Below are 16,806 nucleotides of genomic sequence, written 5' to 3'. Positions count from 1 at the left end.
ACCACACAAGCATTCGCACGCACACCACACACACACGCATACGCACGCACGCACACCACATGCCCACACACGCATTCACACGCACACCACACACACATGCATACGCACGCACGCACACCACACACACACCACATGCACACACAAGCAGGCTCTTTATGTAATTATATGGTAATATCTCGCTGTCTGTAGGGGAGCTGGAGAGAGAACAGGGGGTGCAGACTCACACTCCCCACACCAATGGAGGACAGATGGACACACTCAGTCGACACACAGGATCACCCACTGGTAACAAACACGAAGTTAGCGACTAGCATCCACACATCATGCTGTGTCTCTGAGTGTCACTTGTGTGTTTCTCCCCTCAGCCCAGCAAGACCTGTATGACAAGACTGGCAACAACACTGTGGAGGTGAGTCATATACACACTCTGCCTCAGGTAAGTGTATGTGTGTTAGCAAAGATGCACACAGGCGAGGAGTAGGGAGACCCTCCTCAGCTCCATCCAGCTCTGTGTGCCTCATAGCAACATAGCTGCAACTGGAGGGATAGCTTTAGCCATCAGCCTTCTGCTAACAGAGACCAGTAATTAGCTATTAGCCACCTGCCAATGCACGGTTATCTATTAGCTATTAGTTTCCTGCTAGTAGGGAGTTAGCTATTAGCCTCCTGCTAACACAACATCTGCCTCCCAGCCATCATAAGCTTTTCTAAGCCCTGCTGGCTTGCTAGAAAACCATCTCCATGGCAAGACTCAGAGTTAATGTACGTGTGTGTCTGTGTATGCATGCACATGTATGACTCAAGCCCAGTTCCTCCACTCTAAATACCCTCTCTACAGACCTAGCAGCCCCAACCCCTAACTCTTAGTCAGTCCTTTAGCATTGCATATCTCTGTGTTGGGGAGACACCATGCCCTCGGTGTCATCTCCCCCCACACACTCATCCCTCTCCACACACACTCCTCCTCCTCCACACACGCACACAAACTCACACCCACCCACTGGAGCCCAAATGTTGACCCTGAAACGCCCTTCCACCCAAACACAGGTGTGTCTCTGGGCTGGTGTGTGTGTTAGCATGCGTTCACTCCCTGCATGCCTGCATGCTGCCAGTGTATCTAACCCACCAGAGGGCTGCTGTAGGCTGCATTCAGGCTGGTAACTCCTCATGCCATTTTCTGGCTGTTTCTAAACTAGGTGTCAATTCACAATAGGCTGCTGCAGACCTACCACATGACCCAGCCCAGCCCTGATAGGCTGCTCCAGACCTACCATGTGACCAGTCCTGACTCCACCCAACTGGCTCTGGCAGCACCGGCCATGCTAAGTGCCACCCACCCCGGAGAGTTCCGCCCAGACACCCTCATTCAATGCCAGCAGATCGTCAAGGTGATCGTCATGGACCAGAGCGGCCGCGGGAGAATGGAAGCTTTCCTCAACCAAGGAAGCCCCGCCTCCCACCACCGCCTCATCCAATCAGCGATGTCCACGCCAGTAAGGGTCAGAGAGGGATCTGAGCCCCCTCTGCCTCCCCCTCCTCCCCCTACAACCACCCCCACCAGTACTGTCCCCCGACTCCCCCTGCCCTCTCTCACACACCCTGCCTCACCCCCTCCGCAGACGCAACTCTAGTGGCTCCCGCAGCCTCGTCTGACATATGACCCCCTCACTCCTGACCCTACCACACCTTATCATGCGCCCTCTGACCTTTTGTTAAATAGTCATGTACTGTATTGGTGAAACACACACAACACAAACACTCATAGACAAAGATAGAGAAAAGGTGAGACGAGGAAGGGAGGAAGAGAAAGAGGGCGGGAAGGAAGTCGTCTGAGAGAAAGGGAATAAGCCGATAAAGCGAGTGGGAGATAATAGAGAGGATTCAAATCAATATGAAATCAAAGTCATCTAATGATTTCATGTGTATTTTTGAATAGGATGTCATTTTGACAACATTTCTAAACAGAGATTTTCTAATCGTACAGCTCTTGTGACACAGTGTCATCTGTACATATCTATATCTGTTCCTGACTTTAGAAAGAACAATTTAGGATACAACCTCTCACCACCTGATCCCCGACTCTAACCCTGCCCTGATGTCACACAGCTGATGGAACACACAGATCTCCTCCATGTGTGGAGCTGTCTGGACATGGAGACATGTCACCTCAATGACATCATCAACATCATCTAGGGTTTTAGCCCTCCTCTTTAGCACACGGTGTTTTGGTGATGTGTGGTAAAATATGATAATCAGATGCTAATAATACTTTTGATCGTGAAGAAGTGAGTATGTCTGAGTAGCAGGGAGGGAAGAAGTGAGTATGTCTGAGTAGCAGGGAGGGAAGAAGTGAGTATGTCTGAGTAGCAGGGAGGGAAGAAGTGAGTATGTCAGATTTGCAGGGAGGGAAGACTGTTTCTCCTGACTCCTGGCTTACAGATGATTACAATCTGTATTTCTATTCGTAATGTCGGACTTCTACCCTGATTAACATATCTGCGTGTGCATGTGTGTTTGAGAGTATAAGGGTCTGCCAGTGTATGTGCGAGTGAAAGGGTGTGTCTGTGTGTGCTTGTTTGCGTGTGCGAATGTGTGTGCGAATACCATTGTTCTATTCTCTGTGGTTTTGCTACACTGGTCCAAGCCTCACACTCAGGAAAATACCAGTACTGACGACAAACTGTTCAACATTCTAACTTATTGTTTGATCAGTAATAACATGAACATTGTATGTTATAAACTGGTAATGTTCTAACGTTCTATCTAATTTGTCCTTTTGAATATTCAATCTCACTTGCTGAATCCCTAAAGGGTTATTAACTATTACCTATTCTCACATGATTAACCTGTTCTCCACTGGAATGCATGTCACATAGGAATGTATATACACACACGGTACACACACATGCACACACAGAATGACTTAAGTATGTTTATTTATCAGAATATTGAACATGTTTCATTATTATTATAATAGTGTTGTTACATCTCTTCTTTCCCTTTCCCTCTCTCTGAGGGCTGTGACACGTGGTGACCCACTGAGGCTGATCTGCTTCGTGTTGCACCATATTATTAGAGTATATCGGAATACTGAACATGTGCACAGTATATAGGTGGTATATATATATATATATATATATAATGTAAAAGGAATAGACGGACTGCCGATGTGTGTATTTATGTATTTGTACAGAGGTGGAAATCTATTTGTTTTTCAGATTATGGGGGCAACAGCACCCCACTGTTACCAGGAGAGACACACACACAGATGACACATTTTCATAATTAGAGCTCTGTGTAAAGGGCTATACTGTAGCTGTGATCACACTAGCGTTAGCTAGATGGTTTAGTGGAAAACAAGCAGGAGTCATAGTAGACATTTTAGCATGTTCTAAAGCCCTAACATATCACCTTAACACTGAGTCTGGCTCGCCTGTCCTGCATCCATCTTGGAGATGTCTTACACTGTTGAAGAGAGCACCTGTGCACCGTCACATTAAGTATTTACTAAGATATCATGTTTATAACAATTAATGTTTACTAATGGAATATTTCTAAAGATTTATGTTTGAAGAGAATTACATAATAAAGTAGTTTGTACTCTGCCTTGAGTCCTGGGTCCTGTCTGTCTGTTTGTGTGTGTGAAAGGTTTGCCTGCCGACAGTACTTAGCACCTCTGAACAGTGTCGGCAGTCAATCTCTTTTGTGTTCACACAGCAAAGACTTTGGAAGTCGTCAGCCACTCAGCCTTGTTACAATACTCCAAACCAGAAGGGGGCAGTAACATTGTTTGGCAATGCATATCCATGCGTATTGCTTATGGTCATGATTCTATTTTGTAGAAAGCCCCTATATTTTAATTTTTTTTTTGTTGGCTCTCCCACATGGAGGTTTGTGTTTCTGATTGGCTCCAAGTCAAGCTGTTGGCCACTGACAAGCATTGCGTAGCTTCTTCGCTACCGGATCGGCACGCAACAGGTACCGCTTTTGTACTAGCAAGAGAAGGAACGGCCTCCCACTGTGATAAGTACCTACAGTATCAGCAGTCAGTGAGATTCTCAGTGTATTTCATGCTTCACTCTTTTGGGGTGTCATTTTTATACACTAAACAGCTCACTGAGACAGACAGACAGACAGTAGGTGAGTAGTGGAGTTGATTTTACTTCTGGTCCAAAACACAGATGTGGAACAAAATACATCAAATACATAAGAACACCCCACAAATATATTATACCTCAAACCTCCCAATTACAATGACAAACATAGCAACACGTGATATAAACGTAGTAACACAGCGAAGCAAACATATGAACACCGTGACAACACTATTTGGCCGAAAAACCTAATATACAAAAACATGATACAAGAATCCAATGAAATACACAGTGGAATGACTATTGCAAGATACCTGTAAACCTCCATGTGTGATATATATCCCTCTCTTTTCTGCCTGTGAACTTATACAAAAGATGCAGGACTCCACGAGGACTGTAATTGTGTGATGATTCAGGCCAGGTAAACAACTAAGTTTCGTTGTGTTGTTTTGACCCTCCTGCCAGAAAAGGGCAACTTGAGTTCCCAAAGAAGCTACAGGAAACATTACTCTGTTTGGACTACACAATTCTCTCTCCCTCCTCTTTCTCTATCTCTGGTGGAGCAATCCATCTGACAAACAGTCAGTGTGTCCAGGATTTGGCCCCATGACCCAGGGATAGATGTGTGTTCATCAGGTGTGAAGTTGACTGATAAGTTCTCAGCCTTTACATCGTAGTCTCCTCCCATTCCAGCTCGACATCACCTGCAAGAGCACAAAAAAGTAGATATGTGAAATGTGCGTTTATGACGTATGTGTATGCTAGTGTGTGTTCTTGTATATGTGTGTGCTCACCCTCCATAGCTTCCAGTGAGTCCATCTTCTCCAGAGCAGAGTAGTTGATGAACCAGATGGACTGGCTGTTTCCTTTACTGTTCAGCAGATCCAGAGTACTCTGGTGTAGGAACATATACTGGGCCTGGGGATATGCGTGAACAGACTAAGATTCTGTCTGGCAGGTTTGAATGCACCAGGAAAACTAGATCATACTATGAAGTATCATATCCATATTAGAGTAAGAATATTATATTATGATACATGTTGTATAAATGCATATTTCTCACCAGGTTCTGCACCATACACATCCTCTCACTGCGTAGTTCAGCCACCAGACCGTAGATGTCCACAAAGTCGTGATCACTGACGTGTTGGATCAGGTGATCCAGCGTTATAAACACTCCTGTCCTGCCCACGCCAGCACTGCAGTGCACCACTATAGTAGTGTTCTCATGCCTGTTGGCTCTGATGGCTCGAACAAACTGTATGAGTGTGGTGCTGGAATCTGGTACACCATGCTCTGGCCAGGAGGTGTAGTTGAAGTGGTGAACCACCATGTAGTCCCCATGCTAGGGAGAGAAAGGGAGACAGACAGAGAGAGAGGGGGGGGAGAAGGAGTGTCAGAGGGAGAGAGAGAGAGGGAGTTAGAGAAGGAGAGAGAGAATAATGATTTTATTGTCAAGAGGATAACTCTGAACTTGTTTACTCTGGGGTACTCAAATATACACTGATTGTACAAAACATTAGGAACACCTGCTCTTTCCATGACAGACTGACCGGGTGAATCCAGGTAAAAGCTATGATCCCTTAATGATGTAACTTGTTAAATCCATTTCAATCAGTGCAGTTGGAGGGGAGGAGACAACTGAAAGTAGGATTTTTAAGCCTTGAGACAATTGAGACATGGATTGTGTATGTGTGCTATTCAGAGGCTGTATCGGCAAGACAAAATATTGAATTGCCTTTGAATGGAGTATGGCAGCAGGTGCCAGGTGCACCGGTTTGATTGTGTCAAGAACTGTAGTGCTGCTAGATTTTTCACACTCAATAGTTTCCTGAGTGTATCAATGGTCCACAACCCAAAGAACATCCAGCCAACTTGACACAACTGTGGGAAGCATTGGAGTCAACATGGGCCAGCGTCCCTCTGGAACGCTTTTGACACCTTGTAGAGTCCATGTCCCGATGAGTATTCAGACCCCTTGACTTTTTCCAAATTTTGTTACGTTACAGCCTTATTCTAAAATGGATAAACTTGTTTTTTTCCCCTCATCAATCTACACACAATACCCCATAATGACAAAGCCAAAACAGTTGACATTTTTGCTAATTTATAAAAAAAATATTATATATCTTATTTAAATTCTAAAAATCTCTTTGCTTTGTCATTATGGGGTATTGTGTGTAGATTGATGAGGAAAATATACAATTTAATCCATTTTAGAATAAGGCTGTAATTTAACAAAAAGGTGAAAAAAAGTCAAGAGGTCTGAATACTTTCCGAATGCACTGTATGTATATATGTGTGTGTGTGTGTGTTACCCGCTCCACTTTGAGAGCTCTGACGGTCCAGTCAGGATAAACGTCCTCTGTCAGCTTGGTGATGATGATGTCCCCAAACACTGTCACCGGCTTATTGTCCTCTGGCCAGTACTGGTGACACCGGATCTAAACACACCCACACACAGCACACACACACACACACACAAAATTGGTGACCGGATCTAAACAGACATACGAACCTGACACTACTAAAACCTTGGTCCGGTCCTTACCCTTCCTTTCTCATAGCACTGTGTGAGCATAGCGATGGTTCGTGTGCGAGTCTCCCAGATCATCCTCCAAAAGTCAGCCACAGTGCCGGGGAGAGGACCCTGGGTCGCTATGAACTCACTAGGACACAGGTAACCCTGAGCGGGAGAGGAAGAATGTTATAGTCAGAACAGAGTAGGTCACAGGTCTCCAGTTTTGTAACACAAACGTTGGGGTGTTTAGAAATGTGAGCTTCTCTGAAAGCATGAGTGTTCCCTTTTCTGTGTCTGTGACTGTGTGTGTGTGTGTGTGTGTCTCACTGAGATGAAGCTAGCGTTAATGTAGTCAGATCCAGGCATGCCAGGTTCAGACAAGAGCTTCACACGGTTGTTGTTGTCTGTAGAGGAGAGAATGTGTTAGGTTGTGTGTGTGTGTGTTACGCTCACTGTGTGTGTGTGTGTGTGTGTGTGTGTGCATACAGGGTTTGATGTTAGTGAAGCGGTTCTTGGATCTGTTCCAGGGAAGGTCAGCGTCTGAAGTAGCCAGATCCTGCAGCAGTTTGGGCAACTCCTAGAGAAGACAGGGTTAACGCTGTCAATCCACGTACACACACACACAGGTTTTCACATGGGGTCAGAGGTTAGAGTTACATACTGCAAACTCTTCCTGGAACTTGGTGTTCTCGTTGGCACACAGATCCTCTACATGCTGCAGGAAAGACTTCTTATTGACGGGCCTGAGAGACAGAGATAATCAGAATCACGTTTTTTGTCCTACAAGAGCAAAATCTTGGCACAGCTCACACATGAATGCATAAACCATATATGAATATCAAAAATCAAACAAACAGGAGGTGGGGATAAGAGAAATCCTTCACAGGGCAGCAATCCAAATCAAACTATTATTGCCCAACAAACTCACATAATGTACACATAGAACAACATACACACTCATTAGGTGACTTACTTGAGAGACTTTCTGTAGCTGAGAAGTCTGAAACAGAGTTGACAGAACAATATGAGTCACACCAGTACACTGTGAGTGCTTTATTTTCCAGTCACACCAGTACACTGTGAGTACAGCAGACTTTATTTTCCAGTCACACCAGTACACTGTGAGTACAGCAGACTTTACTTTCCATTACTGTACAGTTACAGACAGACTGAACAGCACTTCAGTAGACTAAAGCCATGAGACAACAATACACACTTCCAACTGTAGCAATGCAACACAGCAACACACACACATGGAGTGCTATATAACAAGGGCTACACACACTGAGTGCTACACACTTGAAGGGCTACACACACTTCCCACTACAACTTACTGGATGACAAATATCTCCTTCCGTCTAAAGAAGAAGGAGGAATACCTGGAGAGAGAGTTTGAGAGAGGAGTTGGAGCAAAGCTTGATGATTAGTTGATCATTTGAATCAGCTGTGTAGTGCTGGGGCAAAACCCAAAACGGGCACCCATGGGGTCCCAGGGACCGAGTTTGTAAAACCCTGGGTTAGAGTGAGAGTGGAGAGCACAGACAGCCTTTGTGTGATTGTGTGCGCGTGCGTGTGTTAGCAGCAGCCATGCACATTCTGTAGGCATGCAGGTAGAGTAGTAGAGGCAGAGTGAGCATAATGTTACAGTGGGTAAACCTTTGTGAAGTTGTGTGCGAATGAGAGAGGGAGTGTGTATGTGTGAGAAAAAGACACACACAGGCATACACACACTGACCGGTGTAGTTTCTCTTCCTTCAGCTCCAGGTCAGCCACAGCAATCAGTTGATCCAGTTTAAACTTGGTCTCTATAATCTCCGCCTCCCGGGGAGAGTAGGTCCCGCCCTCCTTCTGCCGCTGACGGATCCTATCATTGGATGAGGAATATGTCAATCACTCTGACACAACTGACTATGGCTGGCTGGGTTTAAACTAGAAAACTTGAGGTTATAGATTTCAAAACTCTAATTAATACTTTTAAAATAAATTGGATTCTGAAGTATGTTAAGAACCAGAACATTATTTAGAATGTCTTCCCTAAGTATTTATTTGACTCTGTTGGTGGTTTAGAATGTTTGCTTTGATGTAATTTTGATGTTGATAAAATCCCAGTAAAGTTGGCCAAATTCCATAAGCAGGGAATTTTAGCTTGGATGTTAGTGTATAAACACAATTTTCCCCCTCACAGATACTTTCCATGGAACAACAAAGATAAACAATTTAAAAATAAGTCTCTTTTTTTTCGTAACTGGTTTGAGAATAAAATTATTTTGGTTGGTCAGTTACTGAATGAGGATGGATATCAACTCTCATTTGGGGAATTTCTTGATACATTTAAAATTCCAATAACACTGAAAGAATATGCAATTGTTTTTGATTTCAATTCCAATGGTGGTTGTATCTCTTTTAAATTCCTCTGTGGTTGATGTAAGTAACATAGATTTACATGAAAATATATTAATTGGCAATATTAACATCAAAGATAAATGTAGTAATAAACAGATTAGGAATATTGTTTGTGACACTACAATTCCCTCAGCAAGATTATTTTGGTCAAATATCTATGGTGATATACAATGGGGGAAAGCATGGAAAATTGCTAACAAATATTGTATCAGTAACAAGGTAAAGGGAGTTTAATTTAAAATGTTACATAGAATCTATCCTGTGAAACATGTTTTGAAAAGATTCAAGCTGAATATTGACTATAAATGTGATTTCTGTGGAATGGAGAAGGAGACCATTTTTCATTTGTTTTTTTGCCTGTATTTATCGTAGAATGTTTTGGATTGACATACAGAATTTTGTTACAAAAAAAATAGGACTGGCTGTACTATTTAATGGTTTTGATATAATGATTTATTTAATAAATTCTGAAATAGATAAAGATGTAGTATATTTAATTCAACTGCTAATAATACTAGGTACATTTCATATTCACAAATGCAAATGGTCTAATTAAAAACCTAACTTTTTTCACTTTAAAAATGAATTTAAACAATATGGCACTACTTTAACTAAAATTAATAACAAAAAGGCAATTAAAAACTTGTATTATTAATGAATATGATTTGTTTGTTTAAGATTCCTGGCAATGTAAATCATTTGTATGTATGCTTGTTTGTATGTGACTATTTATCTTTTGTTTGTTGATATTTGTTAATAATAATTTAAAAAAAGATATATATAGAAAAATAAAATAAAAAACGACAAAACTAGAGGCATCAGCTGTAACCAGTTTACCTGACAGAGGCGTAGATGATGAGGATGAGCAGCAGGGCCAGGAAGAAGGAGAGGATAACTCCCAGAATGATCTGTTCATCTCTGGTCAACAACCCATCCACTGACAGACAGGAGGGGTTGAGGGAAAGAGAAAAAAATAAGCCTTTCGTGATCTCACACTTGCACTTACATCGACGGGCTGCAATGGATCGATCGGGTCGAGAGCTTCAAGTTCTTCGGTGTCCAAATCACTATGGACTTAAAATGGTCCACTCAACCACGCACAGTCGTAAAGATGGTGCCTGAAGAGCTTCTATTCCTAAACCACAAGACATAGCTAACAGAATGGCTACACGGACTATGTGAGTTGACCCTTGCATTTTGTTTTTATTTTTGCACTGTGTATATACATACTCACAGGACTCTACACATTCACGCACACTGACACTCCAACACACGCATATCATGCACACACATTTATACTAACGCTACCGTACACACACGTCCACACACTCACATACAATCATAATTTACTCTGCTTGAGCTCCTGTTCCTCTTTTAGCATATTAGCTCAAAAGTATCGTGGAACTCCTGCACCTAAATATAAACAAACAGTACCGGCACCCAAAATGAGAACAGGTGTTGTACCGAAAATCTCCCCCATGCCAGAATTCTCCCCCTCTTCGCGTTCTTCATTGCTGCGACTTGCTTGCTAGTTAAGATTTCTGCTCTTCACTCCGTTGTCAGTTTAGCCTACATTTCCCTGACATAGTTAGAAGAAAGCATTTTTGTCTTCAGTTTTCGGTTTGGCTATATGTTTCAAGTGTATGTGGCGGTTCTAGCTTGTATGGCGCCCTGGGCGAACCCCTCTTCAGCGCCCGCACCCGGGGGCGGCAAGATGCAGCCCTGGGCGGCTGGCCATGTCTCGCCCGTACCTAAATCCCCTACTGATTTTGTATTAGTCTATAAATAAATCTCTTTGACAAAATTCGTCATCTCTCCCATGTCTTATTCGACTAGTATGTTTCAAAGTGTAAGGATAATAATTCAGCCATAGTTGTTCTGAAATGTTCATTGCTTGCCAACATTTGACTCCCTCCTTTATGTTTAATATAACATACATACATTAATTATTAATTTCGGTTGCCTATCCTGACGTGAAGTTTGTTCTATAGAAAGTATTTGACTCTGATGTGTGTCACAGAAAGTATTTTATCTAAGACACAAAATTAAGGAAATTAGAAAGGGGGGGATTCTGGCAGGGGGGAGATTTTCTGCACGACACTGGAACCTATTTCAGTCAAAGTCAAGCACTCACTATACATATCTACCTCCATGAGTCCAGTATCTCTGCACATTGAAAATAATATTCTATTGAAACTGGCCCTGTATTTAGATTCTAATTTTCACGTGTTCTTCTTCTTATTTTTTTTCTTGTGTGTTTTTGTTCTACCTTATGATACTTTTAGTATTGCATTACTATTGATTCCTGCATTGTTGGGTTTAGAGCAAGAAAGGCGTTTCATGTACTTGTGCATGTGACATTAACTTGAAACTTACTAGCTCTGAGTTTGCAGATAGCTACTTTATTTAGGAAAAATGTACTTACTATGACTGAGAGATGTGGTTGACCCACCTAGTAATCTTAAGATGAATGCACTAACAGTAAGTTGCTCTGGATAAGAGCCTCTGCTAAATGACTAAAATGTAAAAAATTCAAATGAAGGAGTGAGAGTGGTGTTGTTTAATCAGTTTGCATCAGAGAGGAAAGATGTTTGTGGAGAGAAGAGGAGTGCTTACCTGCTGTTCTGATATGCTCAGAGTAGTCGGAGTCTGTGTACTGGCCCCGGATGTTGGTGGCTCGGAACTTAAACCTGCCACACAGACAAAGACATGCACTGTATTAAACTTTGTACGTATGTGTGTGTGTATGTGTTTATATCTATGTGCACGTGTATGTGTTTACATGTTTGGGTTGTGTATACTCACACGTAGACAGTGTTTGGTTTGAGGGGTCCGTTACAGAGTGTGTTACTGTACTCTTCAGTCAGACAGTTGTCCTTCTCTCCGATGACATAGTGATCATCCTGGTGGTCTATGCGCTCCCCCCCTGAGTCTCTATGTCCCAGAACCCTGTCCCTCACAATACTGTGTCTAATGAGTGAGAAAGTGAGTCTGCTGGTTTGTGTGTCCCTGCTCATACGGTCCCTCACGCAGAGTGGGTTGGGGAAACCATTGTCTGTTAGGTAGGGGGAGGGACGAGAGAGAAATGCTGTCTTCCAGTTGGTCAGGTTCATGCTGTCCATCACTGAGACAGAGAGACAGACAGATGTCAGACTAGACCTATAGCAGTGGCTCCTACATACTTTAGTTCAGGATATATTTTCTGTGTGATTGATGTGTGTTTATGTGTGTGTGTGTGTGTGTGTGATGTCGTACCCCCAGATTCGGACATGATGACCTGGATGCTGCTGATTGGTCCATTGTCATTGCTGTAGAAACAGGCTGGCATGCGAACAATGATGCTTCTGGAGGTTACCATGGCAACTCCTCCTCGGTCCAACATCACCTGGGGTCTCTGGGTGGGCTTGGCAGGAGCTACCCACACACACATTTCTGTATCATGAAGTGTTCATAGTGCATACACATATATTCACAATATGACACCCCCTACAACTAAGTTTCTAAGGATATTGGGGTTATGTAGGGATTATGAATGGGTTATGTAGTGTTTATGTAGCACTGTACCTTTGATCCCTGTAGTGATCTGAACCTCTGAGCTGGGGGGGCTTAAACCTGCTCCGTTTACCGCTGCAATCTGTGTGTGAGAGAGAGTTGGTCAGAGTGTTTCAAATGGTGAGAATAATTTTTCAGAAACCACAATTGTTATGTGACACTGTGTGTGTTCCTCACCCGTATATTATAGTTGTGAACCATGTGTTTGTGTAGTTGTGCCTGTGTGTGAGATCCTCACCCGTATACTATAGTTGTAGCCTCCCTTCAGCCCGTCGATGACTGCGGTCAGGGTGCGGTTCTCGTTTTGGACCACGGTGAGGCGGTCGATGGTCATCTCTAGCTGGCCCTGGCGGTAGACCAGCACCGTATAGGAACTGATGTTCCCATTAGGCTCCTCCGGGGGGGCAAAGGTCACAAACACACGGGTCACTTCCTCTGGAATTACCTGGAGGGTCACATTTTTAGGAGGATCCCTGGGCTCTGGAGGGAGCAGGGGAGAGGGATGGAGGGAGGATGAGGAGGAGGATGAGAGAGAGTGCTTAACTACCTTCTAGCAGTTGAATAAAGTAGCTACTGTATTACTGTATGTGTGGGTTCCTCACCCTCCTCCATTGTTCTGATGACAGTGGGCTCAGTGGCTTGTCCGTCCCGCCGTGCGTTCTCCAGTCGTCCAGTGAAGGCGGTCACGGTCACAGAGTAGCGAGTGAACGCAGTCAGGTTTGACACAACTACGGTCCTCAGCTCCTCTGGGCCGCATACTACAGACTGGTTTAACCCCTCGCTATCCAGCTGAACAACAACACAACATACAGATGCAAGAAACTCCTTTTTTCTCATTATTCTTTGAGTGTGTGTGTGCATGTGTACTCACAGAGATTACGTCTATGAGGTAGGAAGTGGGGCCGGTAATCACATCTGGGAGTTGCCATTCGATACGGAGGCCATTGGAGGACATGGTCATTGAGAGGTTGCTGGGAGGGGCATCAGGGTCTGAGGGGAGAGACAGGTATGAATATACGCAAACTGCATGGGTTTGTAGGTACTTGTATTTCCAGTCACATCCAGAATTATTGCTACCCTTGATAAAGATGATTTAAAAAAGACTGTATAAGCTATATTGTATACTAATTTTAAAAATATATTTACAGTACCAGTCAAACGTTTGAACACAACTACTCATTCAAGGGTTTTTCTTTATTTGTACTATTTTCTACATTGTAGAATAAATTTAGGCAGCGGGTAGCCTAGTGGTTAGAGTGTTGGGCCAGTAACCAAAAGGTTGCTAGATCAAATCCCTGAGCTGACAAGGAAAAATTCTGTTGTTCTGCCCCTGAACATGGCAGTTAACCCACTATTCCTAGGCCATCATTGTAAATAAGAATTTGTTCTCAACTGACTCCTGAGGGGGAAAAGGTTTTGTTGTGCCCTGTTCACGACTGTTTTGGTATGTTTGGACCATGATGGTGTCACGCCCTGACCATAGAGAGCTGTTTATTCTCTATGTTGGTTGGGGTGTGATAGTGACTAGGGTGGGTCATCTAGGTTATTAATGGTTTATGTTGGCCTGGTATGGTTCCCAATCAGAGACAGCTGTTTATCGTTGTCTCTGATTGGGGATCATATTTAGGAAGCCATTTCCTCATTGTGCTTTGTGGGATCTAGTCTACAGATAGTTGTCTGTGTGCACACCAGTAGCGGCATGTTTCATTTTTGCTTGTTTATTTTGTTTTGGTTAGTTTCTATGAATTACAATTATGTGGAACCCTACGCACGCTGCGCCTTGGTTCAATCATTTCGACAAGCGTGACAGATATTTTGTTGGTGATATGGACACCAAGGAACTTGAAACTCTAGACCCGCTCCACTACTGATTATGTTTTGCTTTTCGTGTATTGTTGTGTATAATGATGTGTTTTAATGTGCAGTTTAATGTGTTTATTGTATTTTGATGTGTATTGTGGTGCTATACAGGGCTCAACTGGTCTCAACATTTAATATTTTTTTTGTATCGTCATTAGCACAATATTCATTATCCTAATTCCTGCTCCAAGACTCCGGCAATTAGAAAAAAACAACAATGTAGATTGTGCTGATTTATTGGCTTATTGAACCAGGTCGTGCACTGTAGTCTAAAACAATTATGTAATATCTGAATTATGTAATCTTTATGCACATTCACCATTGTATTAATATAAAATAATAGATTTTTCTCATTTTTTGGAACTTACAATATAGCTCGGTATTTGTATTATTTATTTTAAACAGTCTTTTTTGCTCATATTTGTCAAGGGTTCCAATCCTTTTGGATGTGACTCTATGTGTATGTGTGTGCGTGGGTGTGTGTGTGTACTTACTCCCAGCCAATGTGTGTGTGTATCTCCAGGGTGTGTGTTCTCCTGGCCCAGCATTAGTAAGGGCTGTGATTCTGAAGCGGTAGAGGCGGTACTTGACCAGAGACTGGAGAGTGATGCTCCTATTGCCCTCACCACCATCAGAACCATTCACTGACACCAACACCTGACCAGGAAGATCATGAACATGAATATGATGTTGAGTTCAATGTTAGGAAATGTATTCTGCAGATATAAATGTAGAAAGATGATGACACAGCAGCTTAACAACATTTACATTCAGATATCCAGGTAAACGTACCTCCTGATCCACGCAGCCTGGAGCCAGGGAAGGGCTCGGCTCTGGGAGGGGTGTGGCTTCAGAAAGGGGTGTGTTGGACAGGCAGTCAGGTGACAGCAGCTGTACAGTGATGCGGTACTCAGTGAGCATGCCCAGAGCAGAGAGGGGAGCAGCCCATTGGAGCGTCACGCTGGTGGACGTGGCCTCTGACACACTCAGGAATCGAGGGACACCAGGAACTGCAGGAGGATATAAGAGTGGGTTGAGTGGGTACAGTTCATCTGGTCTCCTGGTGTAGTGTACGTGTGTACGTGTACCTGACTCGGGGTGTGTGTAGGCAGTACAGTTGACCTGGTCTCCTGGGCCAGCAGAGTTGACAGCTGTTACGGTGAGTGTGAATTCTGCGTCCGGTGCCAGCCCGCTGACCGTATACTGGTTTGTGTCAGCCTGGTGTATGTATGACTGTGAGTCTGAGTGTCTGTCCACCTGGACCTGGTAGTACAGGATGAGTCCATTGGGGTTGGCTGGAGGCTCCCAGTGTAGAAACACAGAGTCCCAGCCCAGACCAGAGCAGGACAGGTTACCCACCACTTCAGACACTGGAGCCAGGAGACACAGGGGTTATGCAAAAGGATTAATAGCCAATTCCACACGCATATGGCACTTGATTTCTAGTTCCACAACCATACATACCCACACACACATACCACCTACACCCACATACATACCGGACTCATTGGTTGTGAAGGACACAGGAGTGCTATACTGGTCTCCATGACCCACTCTGGTGTAGCTAAGGACACTGATCTCATAGGAGCTGTGAGGCCTGAACCCACTCAGCTGTCCTTCTGTCCACGGACCTGAAGAGTTCTGAGAGTGAGAGAGAGAAAAATGTGGAAATCTTCTAGTCAGAACATAGCAAAGTTGCAGCACTCCAGTTTAAAAATGTTAATGTTTCTTTGTGAGTGTTTGTGTTTGTGTGTGTGCAGTACCTGATATCTGATTGTGTTTGTGTTAATCTCCCAGATCCTGAAGCCGTAGTTTGTGACCACACCATTGGGTTCCAGAGAGGGTTCCCAGGTCAGCCACACAGAAAAGGCTGTGTGGTTATACAGAGACAGGTTCCGGGGAGGAGACATCGGACCTGGTGGAACACAATGTTAGAGTACATTACTGGCCTTCGTCTGTATGCAGCAACCGTTGGAGGGGTTATGGTACGGTAGAGGTTAGAGGTTAGTAGGGGTTAAAGGTGAGAGGTTAAAGATGACCTGCTTCATCTGTGTGCAGCATCAGTAGTAGCGGGGGTCCGGAGCCCTTGCGGGTGGCTGCAGTGATGGAGAGGTTGTAGGCTGTGTAGGGCAGGAGCTGTGTGAGTGTGAGGATGGTGTTGGGGGTGTGTGTGGTGTTGGAGCCGCCAGGGCCAAACATGGTGAGGGAATACTCTGTTATCTCTCCATTGGCCTCCAGGGGGCGCTGCCACACCACAGACACAGAGGAGGACGACAGGTTCCTACAGGACACCAGCACTGGAGCTGAACTGGGAACTGGAGGGAGAGAGTGGGTTAATAGTATGTATGTGTATGCACATGTGTGCATTTGTGTGTG

At 43.9% G+C, this 16,806-nt stretch overlaps 2 protein-coding genes across 5 annotated transcripts in view; one reads left to right on the top strand and one right to left on the bottom strand.

Moving 5' to 3' along the window:
• The window catches only part of LOC112245127 (IQ motif and SEC7 domain-containing protein 3-like), a 50,209-nt gene extending 46,604 nt beyond the window's left edge, over positions 1–3,605 (top strand). Inside the window, 3 exon segments of the mRNA XM_024413115.2 lie at positions 190–285; positions 366–409; positions 1,197–3,605. Of these exon segments, the coding sequence (XP_024268883.2) occupies positions 190–285; positions 366–409; positions 1,197–1,631 (575 nt within the window). The 3' untranslated portion in view covers positions 1,632–3,605.
• A 536-nt stretch (positions 3,606–4,141) lies between these two features.
• LOC112245177 (phosphatidylinositol phosphatase PTPRQ-like) overlaps positions 4,142–16,806 on the bottom strand; it is a 46,521-nt gene continuing 33,856 nt past the window's right edge. For 2 of the 4 annotated variants that reach the window (XM_042323204.1, XM_042323206.1), the window contains 25 exons: positions 16,470–16,745; positions 16,194–16,345; positions 15,930–16,071; positions 15,519–15,800; positions 15,223–15,440; positions 14,925–15,087; positions 13,442–13,560; positions 13,173–13,359; positions 12,809–13,050; positions 12,583–12,652; positions 12,274–12,432; positions 11,824–12,142; positions 11,635–11,708; positions 9,856–9,955; positions 8,351–8,479; positions 7,950–7,994; positions 7,589–7,615; positions 7,277–7,358; positions 7,102–7,192; positions 6,943–7,019; positions 6,646–6,780; positions 6,413–6,538; positions 5,158–5,439; positions 4,889–5,012; positions 4,142–4,798 (listed from right to left, as the gene is read on the bottom strand). In XM_042323204.1, the coding sequence (XP_042179138.1) occupies positions 4,761–4,798; positions 4,889–5,012; positions 5,158–5,439; positions 6,413–6,538; positions 6,646–6,780; positions 6,943–7,019; positions 7,102–7,192; positions 7,277–7,358; positions 7,589–7,615; positions 7,950–7,994; positions 8,351–8,479; positions 9,856–9,955; positions 11,635–11,708; positions 11,824–12,142; positions 12,274–12,432; positions 12,583–12,652; positions 12,809–13,050; positions 13,173–13,359; positions 13,442–13,560; positions 14,925–15,087; positions 15,223–15,440; positions 15,519–15,800; positions 15,930–16,071; positions 16,194–16,345; positions 16,470–16,745 (3,659 nt within the window). In that variant the 3' untranslated portion in view covers positions 4,142–4,760. Of the gene's footprint in view, positions 4,799–4,888; positions 5,013–5,157; positions 5,440–6,412; positions 6,539–6,645; positions 6,781–6,942; positions 7,020–7,101; positions 7,193–7,276; positions 7,359–7,588; positions 7,616–7,949; positions 7,995–8,350; positions 8,480–9,855; positions 9,956–11,634; positions 11,709–11,823; positions 12,143–12,273; positions 12,433–12,582; positions 12,653–12,808; positions 13,051–13,172; positions 13,360–13,441; positions 13,561–14,924; positions 15,088–15,222; positions 15,441–15,518; positions 15,801–15,929; positions 16,072–16,193; positions 16,346–16,469; positions 16,746–16,806 lie in introns of those variants that run through there. The other 2 variants (XM_042323205.1, XR_006083604.1) reach the window with 2 other exon arrangements.

The sequence above is a fragment of the Oncorhynchus tshawytscha genome, linkage group LG06 (genome assembly GCF_018296145.1).
Source record: "Oncorhynchus tshawytscha isolate Ot180627B linkage group LG06, Otsh_v2.0, whole genome shotgun sequence".
Lineage (NCBI taxonomy): Eukaryota > Metazoa > Chordata > Actinopteri > Salmoniformes > Salmonidae > Oncorhynchus > Oncorhynchus tshawytscha.
This window is presented reverse-complemented; position numbering and strand designations above follow the sequence as displayed.